The sequence below is a fragment of the Melanerpes formicivorus genome, unplaced genomic scaffold (genome assembly GCF_026170545.1).
Source record: "Melanerpes formicivorus ecotype bairdi unplaced genomic scaffold, bMelFor1.0.p_v2 SCAF_16, whole genome shotgun sequence".
NCBI classification, from domain to species: domain Eukaryota; kingdom Metazoa; phylum Chordata; class Aves; order Piciformes; family Picidae; genus Melanerpes; species Melanerpes formicivorus.
The window spans coordinates 10,734,854-10,743,966 of record NW_027142368.1 but is presented as its reverse complement, the minus strand read 5'-3'; the positions used below and the strand labels follow the sequence as shown (position 1 = coordinate 10,743,966).

Here is a 9,113-nt window from a genome sequence, read left to right as displayed (position 1 = left end):
TCTCCCTGCTTTCCTAGACAGAACAGCTTTTGGAAGTCATGGTGAGGCTTTCCTTTCTTCACATTAATTTTGTGTCTAGTTTAGAAGCTTGCAGTACTGGGAAAACAGAAAACTCCACACATCACTGACCATTGGTGGCTGCTGTAACGTCATTCTTAAATGATTTTGACACTTTTGAAAAGTTTTGTGTTGGGATGCAAATGGAGTAAAACAGATAAAATAGACTCAGCTTTTATTTACAATCAGATTACTTTTATTTTTTTCCATAATGTAACTTAGTCCAAGTCCTCCCCTGGTAACTGATGCTGCAATATTTATGTTCAATAAACCTATACAATGATAGTACATACAGCTGCTCTCATGAAACCAACTGGCTTGTAACTGTTGCCTGCACATTGTAAATTGCATACAGGAATGGAATACTCTCCACAAGCATCTGGAGTGTTTCTTGAAGCACTGTTGTGGCAGAATGAGGCTGTACTAGAGGTACAGATCAAATGTTCTGCTCTCCCAGCAAGGAGAGGCAGTTCATCTCTGATGTACTAAGAGGAGACAAAGTCTAAAATGTTCTGATAGTTTATTAATTAGTTGAATGCAATAAACTCTTGAGTTTGTAGAGGAATGGCTTTCCTTTGTTCTTGCTGGAAGGAGTTGCTTGAAATTCTGACTCTTGGAGCATATCAGCTTGAGAGGTACAGCCTTTTTGTAATCATTGACTTAGACCTCTACGTGATGTGTGTATGGGGAGAAGAGGCAGAAGGGCTCTATACAATAACTCTGTAGTCTACACTTTAAAAAAGCTAAAAAGCTGGGTTTTTATATCCTTTTCATTATCAAAGTATATTTTCTCTTTCAAAGTAAACTAGTTTCTTCAGGAGTTGTTGGTTTTAGTTACAGCTCAGTGCTCTAAGCAGGAGCCAGTAATTCAAAAATCACTCTCTTCTGGTGCAAGGTTTAAAGAACTACAGCTCACCCCCTTCACTCTGAAGCCACAGCAGCAACTGCAGCCTTCCAGTGTCTGAGCGTGTTGCTGAAATACCTCCTGTCCAGCTGCTGTAGGACCTCGGATACAGTCGCCACAGTGAGCAAGTTCTGCTCTTAGCCCTGTCAACACTAGCATTTATAGACAAAATCATTGTTTAAAGCTCTAGCACATCACAGAATAGTGCTGATATTGGTATTTTACAACTAATGCAACATCCAGTAAGTCACATGTATCTTAAAAGCTAAAAACTCAAGACTGGGGTATGATATAAAGAAACCACTAACATGAAGTCTCCTTATCTGGAATGGAGTAAGGGGTAGGATAGATTAGGTAACATTGTAAAGCTTGGGCAAGAACAAAAAGAATTTATTTCTCCATCCAGTGTTTTATACACTTTACAAAAACAGCAATACCACTCTGCCCATAAAAATGTTATCCATGGCAACAGAAAGCAAAGACTACTTTTTGTCATCTAATGGGGTCTTATTTTAAAATCATGATACAAAGATTTGTGCTGTAGCAGTCCTCCACTTTGCACTGTAACAATAAGGCTTACTGTACTTTAAATACAAAGCTGTTACATCTGCAGTTATGAACCACTGGCTTTAACAAACATCATTTTATAGTTGCTTTTAGCTTCTTTTTTGTTTTCTGGAACCTCAGCTTCATCATGCTTTTCAGCAGTTTGCAGCTCCTCTGCAGACTCTTCTTGCTCTGACTCAGAGCCACTTTCAGAGTCTTCTGAACTCTCTTCAGAGGAGTGTCCAGTAGCCTCATCTTGTTCTTCACTTTCCTGAAACTAGAAGGTCAGATGATGAGAGAGATAAATCATTATTTCCTGGCAACACCACGCAGCTTTTAGAACTTCCTACTGAGAATGTTTCGCTTAATGGCTCCTTTCATTTAGTACTGAAATGGGCTGCTGCTAAACACAGGTCTTTAACAGACAGATAAGTAGACAGAAAGCAACTCTGATGAAGTAGTTAACCTCACCAACCATGATATCCATCATTTCATCTGCTACATTCTCATTTAGTAACAAAAGTCACCATGAAGGGAGTTTCAAAATGTTCAGATCACATCAGTTTACTTTGGTGCGCACAGTAATTCTCGAGTATCTGGCATGGAGTGAAACATAATGAAACTAACAGCCAGACCATCAAGAGTCCACAACTGATCTTTGGACATAAATTGAGCACACCACTGTATAATCCAATGATCCTAAAGAACAAAGCCATGGCTGTAATATTAACAATTACCAGCACTGTGTAGGTGGTTTTACTCACTCTGGAAACATCAGCTAGTTTTGTGCAGTAAGTAGTGCTAAAAAGTTGGGGAAAATGATTGCACCTTTCATTTGGAAGCTGAAGACATCTTTCTAATAATCTAATTCTCTTGGTTTCTGTTGCACTTCTTTTCCTGCTCACTCCCATGGAAAGCATCAATGCAGATGGTGATCCTGCCTCCTTATGTATTCCTTGGCAACACCCCAATTCAATATATTTGTCACTTTCTGTCTTAATCAGTCCTGCCTACTATGGAATATTAAGCATGTCATATCTCTTTTCAGAACAAGAATTAGCATCAACCACATCCAGGCATCTACATGGCCACTACAGCATACACATACAAGGGTTAAGTGCCTGCACTAAGTCTGTCCTCTAAGTCAACTTGCAGAAGTTTGCCATTAGTTGTGGTGACTGGAATTTTAAACCATGGATCATCTTAGTGAAATGAAAGCTAAACCATTACGAAAATAAGCAGTTACTACCTCACTGAAACCAAGTCCACAATGGCGCCGGTTTCGTCCAGACATGGTGCTGTCCATGCTTTGTTGGTACTGAGACTCCAGTTCTTCATTCATTTTCTTGTCTTCTTCCCCTGCATTGTCCAGTGTACTTTGGTTATGGTTCATTCAAATTAACAAAGACATCAAATTATATGAAGCCACATTTTAAAAGCTGATTGATATAGAAGGCAAAAAGCTGCAATTTAGCCATCTTGAACTACTGGATTGAGTATTACTGCACACAAGGCATCAGTTTGATAAGCAATCCTATTAAGTGTGCGAGCAAAATTGCTTTGAAACACAGATGGGCTAGTAAGTTTCTAAGGCCTAATGCATTCAGAGTTGCATGGTGTATGTTCTACTGAATAAGGTAAATGTACTATGTATCACTTCCTGCAAATACTGCAACGTGTCACAGCAAGGAGAAAGTTTCTGACCTTCACTGCATACTGTGTGATTTTGATGATTAAATCACAATATGCAGCAGCAGAAGTCAGGACAACACTGCCACTTGTGTTTATAGAGCTGCATCTCAAACTGTTTCATGCACCCTGAATTACCAGAATCAGTTATTACGGTTCTACGTTTTCCCATCTTTAGGAAGTAGCAGGAAAACTAATTCTTGTGAGCTACTTCTACATGCCATTTACTTAAACATTTATGTAAATAAGCGATTTTTACTGGGAAAATGTTCTAAAGTAGTTATTGCAGTCCTCTCTTCTTGTAAAAGGTAGGAATCTTCAATTGTCCTGAATGGGCCTACAACAGTCTAGTTTTTAATTTGTATCTCTGTAAAATTGAAAGCTTATATAGCAAACTAATGTTTCCTCACCTGAAAGTTAGAGCTGCATGTTGTTATAAATGGACAATAACTGTATGTTAGATGAGGAAGTGAAGTGTTAAGAAAATAGCTATTCTGCTGTTTTTTTCTGTTGGGGGAAGATACCTAAACTCTTTGCTAATGATAGAGCGTTACTGATTCATTCTGACTCCTCAAGGGAAGCATCGGCTCCTTTCCAGGAAGTTCAGGTGATTCTCAGTCACTGTGCCAACAGTAGAACCTGGAACCAATCCTCAGCCTTCTGTTGATGGTTCTGATCCATAGATCATTTTTTGTCAACTGAAAAACTACTAGTGAAGCATATTGAGGAAAGAAGTTTTCTGTAACACTGGCAGCTGCTATTCTATACAGCTTTATCAAAGCTTCTCTTACACAGCCAAGCCCAGCTTGGTTATGATGTACTTTGACTTACTACATAAGCAAGCATGATAAAATATTACCACAGTCTTATGTTATATGACATCAAATTATTGCTGATTGCCAAGATGACCCTGCAGATCTTTTCTGCTTCTACCTTGTTGCTGTAAGGCAGATATCTTTCTGTTCAACAGGTCTTTAGGCAGCATGGGAGAAATCAACCCTGTTCTTTTCAGTGCACAACAATTTAGAGGTTTGGGCATCTATGCCTGGCACCACAGAGGAAGTACAACACTGTAGGTACCAATAGCAATAAAACCATACTTCTTGTTCCAGTAGCAAACTAATACAGGGCCTACTGGCCCTGATTTCCAGGGCATCTGCACACAAGTTTAACTGACTATCAGGTACTTTGATGAACCTGGAATTCAGGAGACGAGCGAGCACAGTCATACTATCAGTTATCTTAACAAGGGAAATTAGGAACTTCTACAACTCCACAGCCTGATCTATCTTCAACTTCAGCCATAAAATCTGAAATCCCTCTCTGCAATATCCATGAACCTCAAAGTTCATGGGATGGTCCTGAATAAGCATTCCATTTCCAACTTGGAATCAGCTGTTGGATAAACTGACCTGTCCTGAAGTGAGAGGTTGATCTGTGGTCTCCGATAACAAGGCGGCCAGTATGTTCTTTCTAAAAGAAAAGGCAGTTTGTTTTGGAGCTTTAGGGTGCACTGACAGCTCTGCCGACATTCTGGAAATCTTACATGGAAAAGGTTTGCTGCCAAACCTTCACAACCAGTTGTAGGATTTTAAGTTTACTAACAACTGCTGCCTCTGATGTACTACTTTCATCTCAAGTTTTGTTGACTTTTCTGAAAAAGAACCCCCAACCACTACATAGCCTTCACTTTTCCCACACCCCAAAGCTGTTTCTGTTTCTTTCTGTTTCTTGCTACTGGTATGAAAACTACTCCACAATGCTGGACAAGTGTGAATTCAGGCTCTAACAATCTACCCTTTGTGTCTCTGTGTCCGGCACTATGCAATAGTTCAGTCTGTGAATCTTACAATGGTTCCACTTTTAGACTGGTCACAGCATCAGGTAAGACCTTCACAGAGCTGCTAAGTTACTGGCTTTGCAGTTGCTCATTAGCACATGCATCCCCATAGACAAGAATTGACATTACATAGCAAGCAGCATTAAGTATCCAAGTAGAAGTTATGATTAGTGGGATGTTGTAAGAGCATATTATATTCCAATCCACTAGGAAGTATTAAAATCTTTAATAATGTAAAATGTTCTAGCTTACAAAAATACTGTATTCAAGCAAAATAAACCAATGCATGTAAAATTATTGGTCTTGAAGGTAAGTAGAATTGCAATACTGAAACACCATTTTGTACATGGGAAACCCACAACTCTATGTTACTAGTTTTGCAGCATCCAAAACCAAAATCCAACCAACAGTAGAAATAAAGTATTTTTTCCTCAATATTTCCTGGATTAGTTAGATTTACTATTTTGGTGGTTTAGTCTATCTGCTACTTTTTTTTTTGTTTTTCCCCCTCTAGAAGATAATTTCACAGACCTCGTGCACAGGCTTGTTAGTTTCTATCACAGTATCACAGCCTCCCTCAAAAAGGTCTGCAAAGTAGCTGGTCTAAACGTATAAGGGGGGGGGGGGGGGAAGGATGCTGCAGAGCCGAGACCTGTCAACTTCGGGCCCTGTTTCGCGTTTTACCGCTGTAGACAGGGCAGTTGTGAAACACAGATCCTCCTCAGAAGAATGCCAAAGCAAAACGGCTTCGGCGAGGTTTGTTCTCGCCATTCGCAGCACTGCGGCCTGCGGCGGCCTCCTTCCGGGGCGCTTTGGTTGCACGGCAAACAGAAAACCCCACGCAGCCGCTGGGGCGGTGTTCCTCCTCCTCGGGTCCCTGTGTGCCCGTGGGACTGAGGGGAGGGGGCGGCCTTACCTTCCCAGCGCCCATCAGCCGCAGGAACTTCTGCTTACGCTCCTCGTTGCCGAGGTCCGCCGCCTCCCAGCTGCTGGAGCCCTGCGGGAGCACACGCTAACTCCGCCCGTCCTCCCCCTCCGCCGAGGCGGGCCCGCCGATCCCCGAGGGGCCCCTCACCCTCCCCCCGCCACAGCCTCCCCCGTGACGCCTCCGCCGGCCGCTGCCCCCCGGACAGGGCCTAGCGACAGGATGGGGGCGGCCAGGATTAGCACGCCCGGGAAGGCCGCGGCCTTCCCTGCGTCCCGCCACGGCACTCGGGCGCCGCACCGGGGCCCCGCCGTAGCCTCTTCGTCCTCCCTCTCCCCACCTCCCGTTGCCCCAAGCCCCGCGCCCATTTACATCGGGGGAGGCCGCTCGCTTGTGGCCGTGGTGGCCCTGGGACTCCCTGGCCGAGCTCATCGCTGCGGCTGGGTGACCGGGCCCCTCTGCCGCCTTCCTGTCGGAGCCGCTCCCTCGGCCAGCGGCAGGTCACGGCTGAGGCCGACCGCGGGGTGCATCGGGACTGGTAGTTCTCTACCGGCACGCGACAACGCGGCGCGGGCAGGCTGGGACTACCCGTCCCACAGGGCTCCGCGGCGGCGGCTGAGGGGCCCCGTCTGGTGATTGGCAGGGCCCGGGCCATCCCCGGGCTCCACCTCCTGAGGGAGGCGTGGGCGGAGCAGTGGCACATGGGCGGGGCGGTGGTGTGTTGAGCGTGGTGGAGGTGGCGGGTTGGCGCTGCGAATGTTCGTTGAGTCGGTGGCTGTGGAGGCATCATAGTTGCACGTCTTGGTGTGGCGTCACGCGCGGCGCAGCTGCCGGGCAGGCATGGAGTGGCCCTGGGGAAATGAGGGAGAGTAAGGAGCTTCCAGCCCCAGAGCTGCTCTGCCTTCGTGTGAGCACAGCTGGGCAGTGGCTGGCTCAGAGCCTGAGGTTATCCCGCCCTCTGAGAAACGGCGAGCCCTAGCCGCAGTCGAGTGTGCGAGCTGCTCGCGGCGCTTCGGGCTGGGTTCCGTTCTGGTGGCGGCGGTAGTGCCCCCGCTGCTCGCGCCCCGGGTAACGGCGGTTAGTTGCGAGATCAGCGCGAGGCTCCCGCCGGTTTGCCTCATGCTGCGTGGCTGGGGAGTCGCGAGCGAGATGAGGCGTCCCTCCCGCTGCCCTGGGCCCACCTTGGTGACTGGGTGTCCCAGCAGCTTCAGCCTGAGCCAAGATCCCGCTCACCACCGCACTCGAGTAACGCGGGTCTCCCCTTCCGCCAACCGGTACCACCACTTCGTGTGGAGACGGCTGTTTGTGACCTGTGGGGAATCCCATTTGGAGCTCCAAATGTTTCCAGTTAACTTTTCAGGTACTCTGGCTCTTCGCCATCACCGTGGTTCCCGCGGCCCCCTCGCCTCCACGTGTATGCCGTGTACAAAGCACTTACTACCTCGCCATTAGTACCTCACACGTCTGCTTCAGAACTAGCTTAGTTTGTTGCCATTTAGATGGAGATTTTGCTTACTGATGTTGGTTAGGAAGATGCAGTCGTATCTCTAGGTCTTCTTGTTTAATCCCCCGATTATGGAACATCTTTGTGCCTGTGATAAAGCTGTAGCAGACCAGCTAACGCCAGGAGGTTAAGGTGTGCTTTCCTGTCCCGGGTTAACACATCCCGCTCTTGCAAGCCCTTCTCCCCACCATACAGACAGGAGGGAAAGTAACACAAAACAAAACCAACCAACCAAAACCTCTGGTTTGTGATAAGGTTTTACTGGAAATGAGATCATCCAATACACAATTACCTTAGCCTAGTTGCACAAAAGTGCAGCAAAAAGCACAAGCGGCCACACACTCCAGCGACATTCCGCCACCTCCCAACCCACAGCCCGCCCGGCAGGAAGGACCAACACCCCACACCCTGAAAATCGGCAGCAGCAACCAGGGCAGGAAGCCTCTTACGAACTTCAAGCCCCATGATACTTTGCTCCAACCCGTGCTTTGATTTTGAAGCTGGCGTGAGGGCAGCAATGTATTGCCTATCAGCAGCAGATTTAACTCAGCCCCTGACGGGCTTGAATTTGAAATTTGTTATAACTTGCAGTGGTCTGTGCTGTATTTCTTTGCATCTACTTATCTTACTGGTTTGTTTGTCTTACTTTCTTCTAATGCCAAGTTTTTATTCTCGATTTTGTTGCTATAATGTAACCATTTTGGATATGAGCTAGTGAATCTATCCTAACTCTGTGTTCCAATAAGGAAAGTTCTGGATTTTGAAGATTAGAAGGAAGGAAGGATTTGTCCTTCCTGCTAGTGCCATGTGGTGTCTGCAGGAGTACTGCCGAGTACTTAGGGGTGCACACAACATTGAAATCGTAGCACATAGGTCCCATAACACACAGGTCTACACATGGTGTAAAGGTACTCTTGGACAACACATCATAAAGGAAGGGTGTTCCGTTCCTTGCAAGTACCTTTATGTTCTCTTTACACTGAAGCATCTTGGGGTGGGTGATGGTGGTAGATCTGGTTCATTAACTCATTTTTAGCTGAGGTGATCTGACTCCTGGCCAGAGTTGAGTCCAGCTTCCAAACATTTTGGGGAGAATCCTACAGTGACTTCCTTCATTTTTCTGAAGATAATTTTCCTATGCTACCCCTCTAGTGTTTGCAAAGTTCCTATAGGGCTTCTAAAGTTGGGCTTCTGCTATGAACTGCCTTTGAGATAAATCTTTGTGTTTGGGGAGTGAACTGCTCCTAGCTAAGCTTGTCTTTAAGAATTTCCTCTTTATGTATTTTTAAATGTGTCTTTACAACAATTTTTATGCATATGGCACTGACAACCTTGGGTCATTTTGCTACATTCTGACGTTTTTCCTGAGCCTTGTTATTCAGATGTCACCCATCATTCCTTTGTAGGGCTGAAATACAATGAGAGTTGATAAGAAACTATTTGGAAGATGGAGCACAAAAGTTCAGCAGATCTAATAATGTAGAGATGTGCTGGTACAGCCGTTCCATTCCTGGGTAGATAAACAGAGAATTAAAAATATATGTAGAATATAATTATTTTCAGTTACTATTTGTGTAGAACAGCACTAGGATAGTGATGTTTAAATTCTTGTTCACCTGTATTGCACTTCTTGAGTGTGCAAAATCAG

General features: G+C 45.3%; 1 protein-coding gene across 1 annotated transcript; it reads right to left on the bottom strand.

Annotated features, from left to right (window-relative positions):
• Positions 1-560: 560 nt before the first annotated feature.
• CUNH11orf58 (chromosome unknown C11orf58 homolog) lies at positions 561-6,458 on the bottom strand. Its single transcript, XM_068148074.1, has 5 exons — positions 6,334-6,458; positions 5,953-6,033; positions 4,609-4,669; positions 2,757-2,866; positions 561-1,784 (listed from the first exon to the last, which is right to left on the bottom strand). The coding sequence occupies exons 1-5, from the start codon at positions 6,391-6,393 to the stop codon at positions 1,575-1,577; spliced, it is 522 nt and encodes a 173-aa protein (XP_068004175.1). The 5' UTR covers positions 6,394-6,458; the 3' UTR covers positions 561-1,574.
• Positions 6,459-9,113: the final 2,655 nt, after the last annotated feature.

Bases quoted from the DNA above. Each gene is read 5' to 3' on its own strand.
- CUNH11orf58 (XM_068148074.1), bottom strand. From the start codon at position 6,393: ATGAGCTCGGCCAGGGAGTCCCAGGGCCACCACGGCCACAAGCGAGCG. The intron at 2,867-4,608 runs GTCAGTTTATCC...TGGACAATGCAG, and splicing joins AACCTCTCACTTCAGGACAG to GGGAAGAAGACAAGAAAATG. The intron at 1,785-2,756 runs GTAGTAACTGCT...CTGACCTTCTAG, and splicing joins GTGGACTTGGTTTCAGTGAG to TTTCAGGAAAGTGAAGAACA.